General features: G+C 37.4%; 3 protein-coding genes across 8 annotated transcripts in view; 1 reads left to right on the top strand and 2 right to left on the bottom strand.

The window, feature by feature from the left end:
• Positions 1–2,586, top strand: part of LOC122059640 (nucleolar complex protein 2 homolog) — a 14,426-nt gene extending 11,840 nt beyond the window's left edge. For all 4 annotated transcript variants that reach the window (XM_042622560.1, XM_042622561.1, XM_042622559.1 and 1 more), the window contains exons 7-12: positions 180–509; positions 600–806; positions 899–985; positions 1,444–1,538; positions 1,621–1,755; positions 1,842–2,586. In XM_042622560.1, the coding sequence (XP_042478494.1) occupies positions 180–509; positions 600–806; positions 899–985; positions 1,444–1,538; positions 1,621–1,755; positions 1,842–2,142 (1,155 nt within the window). In that variant the 3' untranslated portion in view covers positions 2,143–2,586. The remainder of the gene's footprint in view (positions 1–179; positions 510–599; positions 807–898; positions 986–1,443; positions 1,539–1,620; positions 1,756–1,841) is intronic.
• Positions 2,587–4,361: 1,775 nt separating this feature from the next.
• LOC122060176 lies at positions 4,362–8,475 on the bottom strand. 2 transcript variants are annotated; one of them, XM_042623372.1, is made up of 2 exons: positions 4,867–8,475; positions 4,362–4,657 (listed from the first exon to the last, which is right to left on the bottom strand). In XM_042623372.1, exon 1 carries the CDS (start codon positions 7,245–7,247, stop codon positions 4,875–4,877), a length of 2,373 nt encoding a protein of 790 aa, XP_042479306.1. In that variant the 5' UTR covers positions 7,248–8,475; the 3' UTR covers positions 4,362–4,657; positions 4,867–4,874. The 2 variants fall into 2 exon arrangements, with proteins under 2 accessions (XP_042479306.1, XP_042479307.1); XM_042623373.1 differs by having other exon boundaries at positions 4,362–4,633.
• Positions 8,476–10,429: 1,954 nt separating this feature from the next.
• On the bottom strand, positions 10,430–14,783 carry LOC122059909. 2 transcript variants are annotated; one of them, XM_042622978.1, is made up of 2 exons: positions 12,297–14,783; positions 10,430–10,919 (listed from the first exon to the last, which is right to left on the bottom strand). In XM_042622978.1, exon 1 carries the CDS (start codon positions 14,745–14,747, stop codon positions 12,309–12,311), a length of 2,439 nt encoding a protein of 812 aa, XP_042478912.1. In that variant the 5' UTR covers positions 14,748–14,783; the 3' UTR covers positions 10,430–10,919; positions 12,297–12,308. The 2 variants fall into 2 exon arrangements, with proteins under 2 accessions (XP_042478912.1, XP_042478913.1); XM_042622979.1 differs by having other exon boundaries at positions 12,301–14,783.
• Between the last annotated feature and the right edge of the window lie 1,163 nt (positions 14,784–15,946).

Below are 15,946 nucleotides of genomic sequence, written 5' to 3'. Positions count from 1 at the left end.
CAAAAAAAAAAAAAAAAAAAAAAAATTAATGAATGAACTTAAGAGAGGCTCTTTGATCGGTTGCCCTTTAAGAGTAGGAACTGAAGCTTCTTTCGTCCAAGTAGATGTGTTCCTTTTGTCGGTAGCCTGTTGGATAACATATACCTAATTGCATTCAGTAAATGTTTTTGTTTTGATAGGAATCATATAAGAAGGTATATGGATGGAAGTTCATGAGTTGCCTTGAGCTTTGGACTGGAGCTATATGTGCCTATAGTTCTGAACCTGATTTTCAACCTCTTGCATACCCACTGACCCAAATAATTTCTGGGGTGGCTCGTATGGTTCCAACTGCCCGTTACTTTCCGCTCAGGTTGAGATGTGCTAGAATGCTCAACAGGATTGCAGCTTGTACTTGTACATTTGTCCCAGTTTCGTTCCTCCTGCTGGATATGCTGGAGATGAAAGAACTAAATAGGCGCCCCACTGGAGGCGTTGGCAAAGCTGTTGATCTGCGTACCCTACTGAAGGTAAAATTTATTTTAATGGTTTTATGCTGTGAACCTGTGGCATTGTAGAAGCTCTGTCGTCACAGGATTCTTGGAAACTTCTTATGGCAGGTCCAGAAGCCTGTATTGAAGACACGTGCATTTCAGGAGGCATGTGTGTTCTCTGTCATCGAAGAACTTGCTGAACATTTAGCTCAGTGGAGCTATTCCATTGCTTTTTTTGAGTTGGCATTTATTCCAACTGTACGATTGCGAAGCTTTTGCAAAACTACCAAAATTGAGAGGTTTCGGCGAGAAATTAGAGAACTTATATCTCAGGTACATGCCTGTGCTTAATATGTTCTCTGTTGTTTAACCAATATGCTTCTACTCAAGAATTTTGGTCCCTTCCCCTGCTTCCAATGCCACAGATCGAGGCTAATGCTGAATTTACAAATGCAAGGCGTACAAATGTTTCATTTTTACCTAATGATCCTGCTGCAGCAGCATTTCTTGAGGTTTGTATTACCATGTTCACTTCCCTCTATGGTATGCACAGATATAATCAAAGAAATAGATCTGGACATTAATGTTCTGAACTATCTTGCTATTTATATGGAGTTGGTTTGATCATTAATTCGGACAGTATTGTGCACAAAAGACAGACAACCTATTAAAATCATTAAATGCACTTTTCTTTTTATAGATGTGGTTTAAGAGTTGGATTAGAAGTTCTTATATTGGATGCTTAGGATCATCCAAACATTATTATATTATGGCTGGCTGGTATTCATCCATGACAGAGCTTGCAAATTGAGGATTCCCTGATTAGAAATTTTGTGGCTCATTTGCTCACAACGTGTGCATTGACATATTTTGGTTCTTCTATGGACTAAATCCTTACTCTCCTCATCCTGGATGTATTTACTAGTTTTGGCCCCATTGGGAAATCATCGAACTTTTTCTTTCATGTTAGGCTGAGAAGGAATCAGGAGCCAGCCCTCTGTCACAATATGTTGTTACTCTGCGCCAAAAGGCACAGCAAAGAAGTGATTCGATGGTGGAATCAAGGTTTGGATCCATCTGTTTTGCCATGTTGTTTAAAATCCATAGTAAAGAATTGCCTCTGAATAAATTTTAATCGTCTTGTCAGTGTTATTGTTGGAGCACACTCGTCTGTCTTCGACCGTAAGAAATCAGAATCTGATGACGACGACGATGTTCAAGATAAAGAAGAAGGTGCTGCAGTATTTAGCTCATCATCCTGGTTACCAGGAAGCAGTATCAAGTATGATGCAATTGTGTTAGCTTATGCATTTTGTACGCTTGTAGGCCCTACAAAAATTGGCTGGACTGAAATGTTTCTGAATGCAGGAGTGAAGATCCAAAGCAGGTGAAGACAAAGAAAAGGAAGAGAGAACTGAAACAGCAAGATGAAGTAGCTTTAGTGGAGGATGTTGTGGGGGACTTGGTATTAAGTTCAGATGAAGATGATTCGATAAGTGACACCGCTTTTGTAGAGGAAGAGGAAGAGGAAGAGGATGAATCAAGATTGGTGTCTTCAAAACGGGGAACACAGAAACAGAAATATTTTAAGGATTCATCATCAAAAAATAAAGGACACTCCCATGGCAAGAAGCCAAAGAAGAGGAAGAGAGCTAAACAGGCAAAGTAGCAGGTAGCATACTAGCTTAACAGTAAGGGAAAGCATGAGTGAAAGATCAAAGGAATGATTTTTTGAATCATTGAGCATAAATGCAGTGAAAGTAAAGGTAACAAAACAATCCCCATCTCCTGGATACATTTGGCAAACCAGTGGTTCAAATGGACACTTTTTCTTCACCTGAAGTGTATCACAAGTGTTTTAACTTGTGGAAGTTTTGGACTCATCTTCCATTGCAAGACTAACTGGGTGGATGGAAGTTTCCAACTTAATTCGAAGAGGAATAGGGTTGTGGAGGGAAAGGTTGATCCATTGTAACGTGTTAAAGTCCCAAAGGATTGATTCATTGCCGAAACCATGGGCACTTATTCTCATGAGCAATTTTGTCATGTAATCTGCTGAATAATTTGCTTCTCTATGAGCATAGATAATGTTGAACAATTTTGTCATGCATGATATCCTCGACTACCTTTACCATTTTCCATGAACATGCAGAGATTTTTAGGATGCTTTTGAATTATCATGAAGTCACATTACACAGAAAGATTTCAAGGGTCACTCATCTCTCTTATAGTATAGCTTTTTGGAGCACTGCAGTTAGTGTCACTACAGGTGGTATCTCCTTTGAACTACATTCATTCCCTTGATTCTACATTTGTGGTCTTTAATGACGCAATTGCAAAGGAGGCACCTAGGGGTGCAACAGGGCCGGGTTGGGCTGGGCTTCTTAAAACCCTAGCCCAACCCTTAGTCCCTTTAATTGGGCTCAAATCCATTCTGACCCTGACTCAGGGTCGCAAAATTTCAACTCAGACCTTACCCTTCAGGGTTCAGCTTAGTTCTTACCCACCCTGATTGGCCTTGATTTTTTAGGGTCAGGCCGGGATGATCTTGACATCCTGACCTTGATTCTGATTGACCCTAACCGTGGTTTGTCATCAAGGGCTGAGATGGCCCTGATTGACCTTGACCCTAGTTTGTCATTAAGGGCAAGGTATACTTTGACCTTGACCCTACAAAATATGAAATAACTTAAAATAAAAAATATTCATGATAAAGAGGAGATAAAAAACACAAAGTTAAAAATTACTTGTTATGAAAAGAACATCCTAAAGCAAACGTTTTAATAATACAAATAACTCTAACTATTATAATAAACAAAGAGGAGATCATCCTAAGAAGGTAAATAGTCAAAAAAATTTCAATTATTTGTCATGATAAACAAGGAAATCATCCTAATAAGGCAAACTGCAAGAAAACTTAACCTTCACTTGATTAGAGTAAAGAAAAAAACTTCAAGTTCAAGGAACAAGATTAATAGAAAATGATTTTCTACCAATTTTCACTATATTAAATATATATATTGATAATAAAAATCGATAATAAATATTCATATCAACAATTACATATTGATTTAAGATGGTAATTTAACAAAATATATTAATTATTTTTCATTTTAATAATAATAATTACTAGAATAGATTTTTTTTTTTTGGTAGAAAAAGAAAAAGAGATCTTTTTTATTGGTAAAAAAAGGTAAGAGAGATTGGTGAGATTGTGAGAAGATATATTAGGTGTTTTGAGGTGTCAATGACTCAATGTGAAATAATATATAAAATTATGTTAAAATCAAGGTCACAACTAGGGTCATAACCAGGGTCAACATCAGGGGCAAAAATCAGGGCTGGGTTCAGGGCGGGGCTGAGCGGGCCAAAGACATCAATCCTTACCCTCCCTGACCCTGACTCTGACTCAGGGTCAGAAATTTCAGGGCTGGGCCAATCCTCAGGGCCAAAATTTACAGGTCGGTACTTGTTCGGGATCATGGCGGGTTTGGGCCGTCAGGGCCAAACTTGCACCCCTATAGGCACCAATGCATCAAACTTCACTTTCACTAAGGAAGTAATGATCAAACTTCACTTCCACAGAGGAAGTAAGGATGGTGTTGGAAGGGGATCTATTTGATGTAGATATATTTTCCCAAGCAGTCTCTTTGTATTTTTAACAAAATAGATATTCAGTTAGCAATAAGAATGGAAGGAATTGGTGTCCCTCTTCTATCTTATTTGCTAATATGGAATAATTTTCTTACTTAGGGATAACGCATTGTTAAGTCACTTCCACTGCTTGCTTTAGAAAGGGTGGGTTCTTCTAGCATATTGGCCCATTTGCTACGGCCATGTACTTCTAGTTCTATTAGAAACTTTATGGGCAGGTTCGACCTGTGTGATCTGTCGACTTTCGTGTAACATACCAAATCAAACTGTTATATCAGGGAGACATAATACAAGTTGGGGAAAGGTAGTATATTGTCCATGGCGAAGTGTTGCATTTCTAGTTAATCCATTGTTGAAGTTGAGCAGAGTCATTCCAGTGTTCTCTTGTGCTTCATGCTTTGCTCTGCTGTACATCTGAGGCCTTGCTCGACTCCTTTCCCTTCTATCCCTGCTGCTGCATAATCTAAGAAACCATGATCCAAAGTTTTGATGTTCAGGCCATGATCCTGCAATAGTAACCGATGCCCATCCTGCTTGAGAAAGATTGGTATGAATCTTATGAGCTGGTAAACCATCTTGACAGAAAACCTGATCTCTACATGTACAAGAAGCACTACTTATATTGTCATTCAAACAATCTCATTGGAAAAAAAAAAACAGACAATGGTGGTAGTATTCAGAAATGGCAAGCCAATGCTAATAAACGAGAATTTGAACATGTACAAGAAGCACTACTTACATTGTCATTCAAACAATCTCATCGGACCCAATTTCTTTAATTTCATCATCATCATCTTCTTCTTCTACAGCACAAGCAGTAGCAGCAAGGGAAACATCACTATTGCAAACCTCACCATCAATGACATTTGAGACATTAGCTTCAACTTCTGAATAACCATAATCAAGAGCAACTACAGGAGGAGAGTCAGAGTGGACAACATTTGCTTGACTTTCAGGTTCAAATCTCAATGGCCATGACCATTCAATTGTGTCTCCTAACAGCTCAAGTTTACAAAGGAACTTCCAGGCTTTTTTCACTCTTCCTTCACCTATTTCAGTTGGATCATCTTCATCGATATCCTTCAGTATGGCCTTTGGGAGACCAGAGAGGCTAAAATAGAGCATCTCAGCAAAACACTTCTCTAATAAATCAAATACATCCTCAGCTGATTCAAACTGCTCCTGTTGCTGCTCTTGTAGTATAAATGTACAAATGATTTGCAATTCAGTTCCAATCAGAGCCATGTGCTTTTTAGCCAATGACGAACCACGTTGTATACTAGCAATGGAAATGGTTTTTTCTATAGCATCATAGGCATCCCCAATGGCATGATGTAGCTGATCTAACTTGGAATATTCCTTGAATTTCTTCTTGAATGCACTTGAGATGATCTTAGTTTGGAACCAATGATGAGGATTCCCCCATTGTGCCCACACATCCTTTGCTGCTGTCCATCTTCTTTTATCGTCCACGCTAGGAGTATCTGTGGTCCTCTGATCTACATAATAAATTGTTTCAAATGACTCACTTAAGCTCTGTAATAGAGATTCCCTACGGGAAGAAGATGGCATCAATTCTGCAAGCATTCCTGAAAGGACCAACACTGATACACATGAAACTCTGTATTCATATTCGAATCGGTAGCCAATTGCTTCCTTTCTCCGTAAAACTTCTTTGCCTATAGCTTCTAATTTTTTTATGAGCAAGAGGGAACGTTCTGATTTAGAAGCAGAACCAGAAGTAGGACATTTGGATATTAATTGGATGAGATGAGTTGGACGGTCCCAGTTATCTGTATTTCTCCATCTCATCATGTCTTTGATGCCCATTTTTACAATCCATTCTTTGAAAGGGTAGCGACACAGAGATGATAATGCAATATCCTCTAATTCTGACATGTCAAAAATTGAAATTTCTTCTAATATAATTTCAATATCCTTATCTTCTGTGTGCTCATGGAAGAAGATACGATCAAATGGAATTATGAATCTCAAGAATGTCTTGACAGTATAAATTGGGAACCCAATGAAGAAACCGCTGCAATCGTATAACACGATTTGAGTGCGCATAAGCACATTCATGATAATTTTTTTGGCAACTAGACATATATTAGAGAGTTTTTTCCTGCTGCTGAAGAATCTAAAAGGTAAGGTCTTCAACTTCAGATATTCTAATTCTCTTTCTGGCTGATAAAAATGAAAATCTTTATGTGCATGGAGATCACTCTTGTTAGAGTGGCTGAAGAATGAAAACCATCTATAAATGATGGAAAAAGTTCCCACTACAATGGTTAGTAATTGAGCTACAATCATGATGGGAATTGACCATCCGTAGTCAGAAGCACTGCAATATAACCTCATGTTTTTCAGGGCAAATGACCTTATCATGGCTTGTAAGACAACTGCTGAAGAAAGGGCACACAGTAAGCAAAACACATGATGATGTGTAGTTTCACATAACAATGTTTGAGGGTTGCCCGTATAGTTGATTACATGGAGCTTCACCAATAGTTTTCTTAATCCCTGTGGACCCTTTTTTGCATTTTCTATATCTTTTGATATTTCAGATCTAAAGTAAGATCCCCAATCATCTGTTTGGCCTCTAAATGCAATAGCAGATGACCACATAAACAAAAGCAGTACTAAGAGGCAGACCATGATGATGATGTGTTCTATTGTGAAGGCAAAGATCACTCTTGTGCCCATTTGTATACACACATTAGCAACCATGGTAATCACCATCACACTCAATGCTGCCATGTTGCCGAAGCGTTCGGATGTGCCCATAGTCCCCAGTGATGGAATATAAAACCCAAGTGCGGTGCACAACAATGCAGTGCCCATGAGCTTGGAGAGCTGATCCTCAGCTCTAGGCATGGATGTGGTAAGATCAAGTGGGATTTTTGTGGCTACTGCCAGCACCGTCAGAGTAAATGAGTTCATAGGAAACAGTTTACATGGAACAAATGGTTTCTTCTGAATAAATGCATACACCAAATCAAAAGTCATGCAAAAGAAGCATACCAATGTTCCAGCAGCGATGTAGAGGCCAATCAAAGGAACGGGTGAACTATACAATGTTGTATCCAGTTCTCCATTCATGCATCCTCCTCTGCCCATATTGTTGCTGCTGCTTCTTCGTTGATTACATATGTGAACTGAAAATTTTGAAGCAATACCCTTTCATATCTCCGATATACTTATAGTTTTATACACGGAAAGAAGAAATCTCATCTTATAGCCAAAGGAGAGATTCTATACTGACCACCAAAGGAAAGAATTGCTGAGGAGAAAGTAAAAGAATAAGAGACTCTGGCAGGTGTAGGAGGAAGGAGGTTGGTGGGGTAGGCTTAGGACTTGTGAGGAGAGAGTGGATAGATGAAATTACTGCATTACCCTATATAAGTAGACTCTGTTGATTGAAAAATCAATCAGATGCATCAAAGGTCCATAAACAATAGTGTGGGAATTCCTTCCTACAATGGCCAAGTAAGAATTTGCCTCTGCAGTAATAACAGAGATTGTTATAATAAACTATTACAGAAAGAAGAAGAAGATGGAAACATCAATTCTGCAAGCATTCCTAAAAGCACCAACACTTTAGTGCATTCTATAAGATAATTTTAGTTCTTACTTAATTGTATATAAGTGCAATAACCAATGCACTGTGCAACTGTCAGTTGACTACCCTGCAGTTCTTGTGTATCTCCCCAGCTGATTCAGTAAGAGGACTAATATTTCCCATATTGATCATGGAACTGGAAAAAGCATTGAAGACTAAGTATAGAGTCATTGCGATAGCTCACCACTAGTATTTTTCTTTTGTTGAAACAGCTTCATCGCTCAAATAGAGGATTTCAAATTCTATGAGATTTGTGCATTCGGCTAGGAGCAGATTTTTTGGATGAGTGCTTGAATATACAAGGCCTATGTTTAACTAACTTGCTTCTATTCCTCAACAAATTTTCTCCCTTCACTTGCTTCTAATGCAACAGATTTGAGGCCAATGCTGAATTTACAAATGCAAGACCTATGACTGTTTTGTATTACCATGTTCACTTCTCTTTCTGGTATACACAGATTAATCAATGAAATAGAACATTCATAGTCTGAATATCTTTCTATTTTTATGGAGTTAGTTTGATCCATTCAATTGGAGAGCACTGTGCACAAAAGATATTACACTTTTAGTGGAATAGATGTGGTTTAAGAGTTGGAAGTATAAAGTCCGTATTCTAGATGCTGAGGAACATCCAAATGTTATTATTTCATCCATAACAGAGCATGCAAATGGGGGATTCCCAGATTAGAAATTTGGTGACCCAGTGCTCACATTGTGTGTATGGACATATTTTGATTCTTCTATGGACTAAATCCTTATTTTTCTCATCCTGGATGTGTTTTCAAGTTAGCTTATGCATTTTGTTCATGTAGGCCTTATAAAAATTGGCTGCACTGAAATGTTTCTGAATGAAGGAGTGAAAATTCAAAGCTGGTGAAGAGTCTGAAGACAATGAAAAGGAAGAGACAATGGAAATAACAGGATGATATAGCTTTAGATGAGGATGTTGTGGGGGAGTTCGTATTAAGTTCAGATGAAGATGATTTGATGAGTGACACAGAAACAGAAATCTGTTAAGGATTCATCAAAAAATAAAGGACACTCCCATGGTAAGAAGCCAAAGAAGAGGAAGAGACCTAAACAGGTAAAGTAGCAGTTAGCAAACTAGCTTAACAGTAAGGGAAACCACAAGTGAACGATCAAAGGAATGGTTCTGAATTATTTGAGCACAAATTTAGTGAATGAAAAGGCAACAAAACAATCTCCATCTCCTAGATACATTTGGCAAACCTGCGGTTCTAATTGCCACTTTTTCCTCACCTGAAGTGTATCATAAGTGTTTTGACTTGTGCAAGTTTTGCATTCATCTTCCACAGTAACACTATATAAACTGTGGTGGATGGAAGTTTCCAACTTAATTCAAAGAGGAATAAGTTGTGGAGGAAAGGTTAATCCATTTAAATGTGACAAGACCTGAAGGATTGATCAATTGAGAAACCATCAACACTTATTCTCATGAGAAATTTTGTCCTGTAATTGTTGAATAATTTGGTCATAAGTAGTCTTTTCTATATGTTTGAACTATAAGGGAAGGCTATACCTGATTACCTTCTCCCTTACAAAATCAAACTGTTCAAACATGGACATAGAACAGTAACAGGGCTGGGAGAAGAGCAATATAAAACAAATATAAGAACCATTTGAATTAGATTCAGAAATTCCCACTTGGAAAAGATTTATCTCAACAGAACATTTAGATACCAACTAAAGAACAGTAACAGGGCTGGGAGAAGAGCAATATAAAACAATTTTACTCTGCTTTCTTAACAAGAAAATAGTACATATATATACTCCTCCAAGTCGTGCTCGGAAGGGTCGTACCGTATTGATGTCAATATACATTCATGGAACATCATTGCAAATGAATATGCCCAGGTAAAAGCACATGAGGTAATATTAGTTCACAGAAGAAATAGCAATCAAAGCAGGTCTGAGGAAGAGGATTTGGTTGTAGACAAGTAGAATTGGTTTCAGATTGTCCGGAAATTGTTCATCTTTAGCAGCATAATGGTTACCTGGACGGGCAATCCTGTCCTACATGACATTTGTAGTATTAAAGGGAAGTCCAACATTACCCAAGATGTTGAGAAGGTGAGACCAAACTGATCTAGAAAACATGTTTTCTCACGAAGTTCCCATTCTTGCCTATTCAGGTGTGGGGGATGTGAACTCCGTTTTGGCAATGGAATTGTTGGCAATCCTAAGAGGTATTATAATTTGTGTGGATAGCAATTGTCATAGTATTTCTATCCTGTCTGATTCAAAATTGGCAGTTGACATCATTAATGGAAAAGTCAAAGTGCCGTGAGAGGTATAGTTTCTAAGAAGCAAAATCCATCATATTATGGGCTCCTCAACAAGGAAAGAGATTATCCATATGTGGAAGGAGGTGAAAGCTCAGCAGATTTCATGTCCTTATTCATCACTAATGGGCCTAAAAAAAATTCTTTATCCAAATGACTTCCCCAGTGATCTTCAAAATCTGGTGGATAGTGGTGCTACTGATGCAAACCAAATGATTTACTTTAGCATGTAATCCATTTGTTTTTTTCTGTTTGAAAAGGGCTTCTGAGGTTGTAGTTTTTTTTTTATATGTTCTCTTAATACATACACATTAACTATCAGGAAAAAAAAAAATTGAGAAAGTGGATCAATCAAGAGATGAGGTAATACTTAGGAGTTACAGTGCCAGAATACTTTCTGCTTTCATGCTCTATTTCAGTACCCATTTCAAAAGAGTTGCCTTGGACTGGGTAGTTCAATCAGCTTCTAACTCAACTTGGCATCTCATCATCCCTGTTTCATAGACCACCAATACAACAAAGAAAGCAAAACCACATCTAATCAATCAACAAAGGTTTCCTGCAAACTGTGAAAACCAACCAGGTTCCTCAAACCACATGGAACCATGTTCCTCAGCAAACTAAAAGACTTAAGTACAGAGATAAGTTATTTCTACCCCTAAAGAAAAAAAAAAAACAGAGATAATATATAAACGTCATACAATAACACAAATAAATCCCAATGCCAAGAAGATTTCCCTCCATCCCTCATTCATTCTGCCACCTCCTCATAGTCAGTCCAGACTAATATCTTCCCATCCTTGTTCTTGACCAATTTGTAATCCAATCCTTCCAGTATACCTTTGATCTCTGACTCCAATGCACATCCTGTGATTCCAAAATCCATAGGGGCAACAAGAAAGTTTAATTATAAAATAATACAGATCCCCAACTAGCCATCACAATAATAACTAGTTTACCCATATTTGAAAACCTCTGATGATCCAATAAGGACATTACATTCAACTGTATAAGAACCATTTGAATTCCCACTTGTAAAAGATTTAACTCGACAGAACATTTAGATACTAACTGAAGAACAATAACGATGTTGGGAGAAGGGCAATAAAACAATGATCTGTTATACATCATCCATATGAAGTAGAAAATAATAGCCATTACCGACTCAAGATATTTGCAATCAACTTTTGGAAGACCAAAATCTGAGATAATAGTTTGAAAATATGAAGAAATGAAGGAGCAAGAGTAAACTCAGTATGCAACCCTAAGGATCCTGCAGCCCAAATTCTTTTAGTAAACTCATAGGAAAGAATCAATTGTAAAAAATCAGTCTCAGTTTCTATATGGAAAACATAATTGAGGAAATGGTCTAGATTGATCATGTATGTCCATGCTCCAATACACTTGATCCATACACACCCTTAATGAACTTTGAACGCATGGGATGGTCTAGATCCTTGGCTTCTCAAGCTTTCTCGATTATGAATTTTATGTGTTAGAATAATACTTAAATGAAGCAGTTTTATCTCTAGTTTAGATTATCGCTTCCATATTTTATGAGGTAGAATGAAAATGGGCAAAAAATTCATATTATAATTCACTGGAGAATGAAACTTCTCTTTTCCCTTATGAGAAAAGGTGAGTGACAAGCTTAGCAGTGAATCTAGCTTCAGACATAATTTGAAGAAGTTGCAAAGAAGTCAACTTTCCTAATTTTTAATTTGTCTATTTTTTTTCTTTCTGACATATGAAGGAAGTAAATATTCCCATCCCTTGTAGTCATAGTCCATCTTTCCATATTGGGCATTGGATATTTGGATTGTTTCAATACCATTCAATCAGTTAAAAAAAAAAAAAATTCAACATCTAGATCCAACTATGGAGGTTCCCATCCAATCACTGGGTCTTTCAGGAAAATAATTGGTGGTTCAAATGGCTTCACCATGGTCGGGATGCCTAGGCCAACATCTTTTAAAATCCTAATTGTTGTTGTATTAATTTTTTTTTTTTTTTTACAAGAATAATAAAGAATTGAGAAGAACAATGGAAAGCAGAAAATTCATTACAAGTAAGAAGTGATAGAAAAGTTAATTCCAATAAGCAATCAAATATGTTAAAAACCTAGATTTAAAAAAAAAATAATAATGAATAAAAACAATGGTGGTAACATTCAGAAATGGCAAACCTACCTATGCTAATAATAATAAACCAGAAATTGAAAATGTACAAGATTGAAGCACTTACATACATTGTCATTCAAACAATCTCGTCAGACCCAATTTCTTTAATTTCATCATCATCATCGTCGTCTTCTTCATCTTCCTCTGCAGCACAAGTAGCAGCAACAACAGCAAGGGAAACATCACTATTGCCAACCTTTCTATCAACGACAACGGCGTTTGATACGTTAGGTGCCTCAACTTCTGAATAAATACAATCAGGAGCCGCAACTACAAGAGAAGAATTAGAGTGGACAACATCATTTGCTTGACTTTCAGGTTCAAATTTCTCAGCTGGCCATGACCATTCGATTGTGTTCTCTAATTGCTCAAGTTTACAAAAGAACTTGAAGGCTTTTTTCACTCTTTCTTCACCTATTTCAGTTGGTTCATCTACATCGATCTCCTTCAGTATGGCCCGTGGGAGGCCAGAGAGGAAAAAATAGAGCATCTCTGCAAAACACTTTTCTAAGAAATCAAATACATCTTTATCCGGATCAGACTGCAGCTCTTGTAGTAAGAATTCCAAAATGATTAGAAATTCAGTTCCAACCAGAGCCTCGTGCTTTTCAACAAATAACCAACCATCTCTTATTCCCTCAACAAAAACGGATTGTTTTCTAACTTCATTGGCATCCCTAAGGGCATGATGTAGCGGATCTAACTCAGAATATTCCTTGGATTTCTTCTTGAATGCACGCGAGATGATCTTAGTTCGGAACCAATGGTGGGGATTGTCCCATTGTACCCATACATCCTTTGCTGCTGTCCATCTTGTTTTATCGTGCACGCTGGGAGTATCGGTGGTCCTCTGGTCGATGTAATAAATCATTTCAAATGACTCGTTTAAGATCTGCAATATAGATTCCCTACTACTACGGGAAGAAGAAGAAGAAGAAGAAGAAGATGGAGGTGGCATCAATTCTGCAAACATTCCTGAAAGGACCAACACTGATACGCACGAAACTCTGTACTTGTAGTCAGTAACTTTCTTCCCCTTTAAAAATTCTTTCCCAATAGCTTCTAATTTTCTTATGAAGAGGAAACATTCTGATTTAGAAGTAGAAGCAGAAGCAGAAGCAGGACATTTATTAGATATTAATTGGATGAGCTGAGTCGGACTGTCCCTCTTATGTGTATTTCTCCATCTCAGCATGTCTTCCATCCCCATTTCAACTATCCATTTTTCGAAAGTGATCCCACATACACATGATAATGCACAGTCCAGTATTTCTTGAGACGTGCCTTCAATTGACATTTCTTCTAACATTTTTTGAATATCATCCTTATCATGCTGATCATGGAAGAAGATACGATAAAATGGATCAAAAATTATAAATTTCAAGATTCTCTTGACACTGTACATTGGGATCCCTACGAACGACACGCTGCAACGGAACAACACGATTTGGAGGCCCATAAGCACATCCATGATAAAGTTTTTGGCGGTTCGAAACACATGAAAGAGTTTTCTTCTATTGCTGAGGAGCCTAAAAGGTAAGGTCTTCCACTTCAGATATTCTAATTCTAGTCCTGGATTAAAGAAATCTATATATTCATTCAGATTATCCTTGCCAGTGTGATTGAAAAAAGAAAGCCATCTATAGATGATGGAAAAAGTTCCCACTGCAATGGTTAGTAATTGGACCACAATCATGATGGGAATCGACCAACCATAGTCAGAAACACCACTATTACTGCAATATGTCCTACTCATATTTTTAAGGGCAAATGACCTCAACATGGCTTCTATCACAACTGCTGAAGAAAGGCCACATAGTAACCCAAAAACGTTATGATGTGGAGTTTCACATAACAATGTCTGAGGGTTTCCTGTATAATTGATTACATGGTCCTTCACCAATAGTTTTTTCAATCCCTGTACACCCTTTTTTGCACTTTCTGTGTCTTCAGACATTCTAGATCTGAAATAAGGTCCCCAACGCTCTCTTTGGCCTCTAAACGCTATAGCAGATGACCACATGAACAAAAGCAATAATAAGGTGCAGACCATGATAATAATGTGTTCTACTGTAAAAGCATAGATCACACCCGTGCCCATTTGTACACACACGTTAACAACCATAGTAATCACCGTCACGCTCAATGTTGCCATATTGCCAAGGCGTTCGGATGTGCCCATAGTCCCCAACGAGGGCATATAAAACCCGAGTGAGGTGCACAACAATGCTGTGCCCGTGAGCTTGGAGAGTTGATCCTCAGCTCTAGGCATGGATGTGGTCAGATCAAATGGGATTTTTGTAGCTACTGCCAGTACCGTCAGAGTGAATGAGTTCATAGGAAACAACTTACATGGAACGAATGGTTTCTTCCGAATAAATGCATGCACCAAATCAAAAGTCATACAAAAGAAGCATACCAATGTTACACCTGCGATGTAAAGGCCAATCAAAGGCACAGGTGAAGCATACAAATTTGTATCCGGTTGTCCATTGATACACCCTCCTCTGCCCATGTTATTGTTGTTTGTTGCTTCTTCTTCTTCCTCCTGAATTACAAATGTGAAGTGAAAATTTTGAAGCAATAGTCTTTTCTTTTATAGTTTATGTTCAAGTTGAGAAACCTTTACATTAGCTTCGATTCTAAACTTTTATAATGAAAATTTAACTTCCATGCATGATTCTTTTCTTCAGCCTCTACGGACCTAGAAATGTCAATCTTTTCTTCAGGCCCTTTGGACCTAGAAATGGAAATCGTAATGTCATATCATTTTACATTTTTACCACTCCATTACAAATAGATGTTGATCAGGTGAAGGTTAAAGACGTAATTTTTATTTACTGCACTATAGGATAAGAGGGTTTAAATCTCAAATCTGGCTTGCACATTTCAATTTATTTATTTTTTCCCCCCCACAGAACCCTAAACTTGTCACTTTCGCACAAATTTTAACCCTGGCGTTTCAGGCAAAGCACTTCTCCTGGCTAGAGATGTCAAAAGAAGTGACAAACGAAAAGAATGACTCTTTTTTGGTTTGATTTTGGTGTTATTGCTCTTCATTATTTGTTCAACCATCAAATGACTGGATACAGAAATTAAAAGAGGTGACAAACGAAAAGAATGACTCTTTTATAAAGTGATTCTCAGTTCACAGTTCTTTAAAGTGAAAGTCAAAGTGCAAAGGTGATATGCTTATACACCATCGAAAGGAAGGAATTCCACATTTTTTTTCTCTTCTATTTTTAACTTTTAATATTTTTTATTTTTTTAAATAATATAAGAGTATCACCTTACCCATTTGGGGAAAGAAGTAGAAATTCTATAATGAACGACAAAGGAAAGAATAGAAACCCAAAGATTACCCACTGGGGAGAGAAGCAGAAATTCTATACTTACCGACAAAGCAAAGAATAGAAACCCCAAAAAACTGAAATAAAAAACCAAAACCCAATCCACATAAAATCCAATAAAACTGAAAATACCAGTAAAAGTGATAAAATTGTATTTTCATTATGCCTTTTTTTTCTTGGTAAGTAGGATAAAAAGATTAAATAAAAAGACTTAATATATCATTGTTCCATTGGGAGATATTAAAATTAGGTAAACTATTCATAGCCTTATGGGATCTATAAATCATGAGAATGACCACGTCATTGTTAGGCCTGAGTCAAAAAGTGATTAGTGATGATATGTCCAAAAATAGAAGGGTCATGC

The sequence above is a fragment of the Macadamia integrifolia genome, chromosome 13, assembly GCF_013358625.1.
Source record: "Macadamia integrifolia cultivar HAES 741 chromosome 13, SCU_Mint_v3, whole genome shotgun sequence".
Lineage (NCBI taxonomy): Eukaryota > Viridiplantae > Streptophyta > Magnoliopsida > Proteales > Proteaceae > Macadamia > Macadamia integrifolia.
Note: the sequence above shows the minus strand (reverse complement) of the source record. Positions and strands in the feature narration are given on the sequence as shown.

Excerpts from the sequence above, each read along its gene's own strand:
- LOC122059909 (XM_042622978.1), bottom strand. The coding sequence starts at position 14,747 with ATGGGCAGAGGAGGGTGTATCAATGGACAACCGGATACAAATTTGTAT.
- LOC122060176 (XM_042623372.1), bottom strand. The coding sequence starts at position 7,247 with ATGGGCAGAGGAGGATGCATGAATGGAGAACTGGATACAACATTGTAT.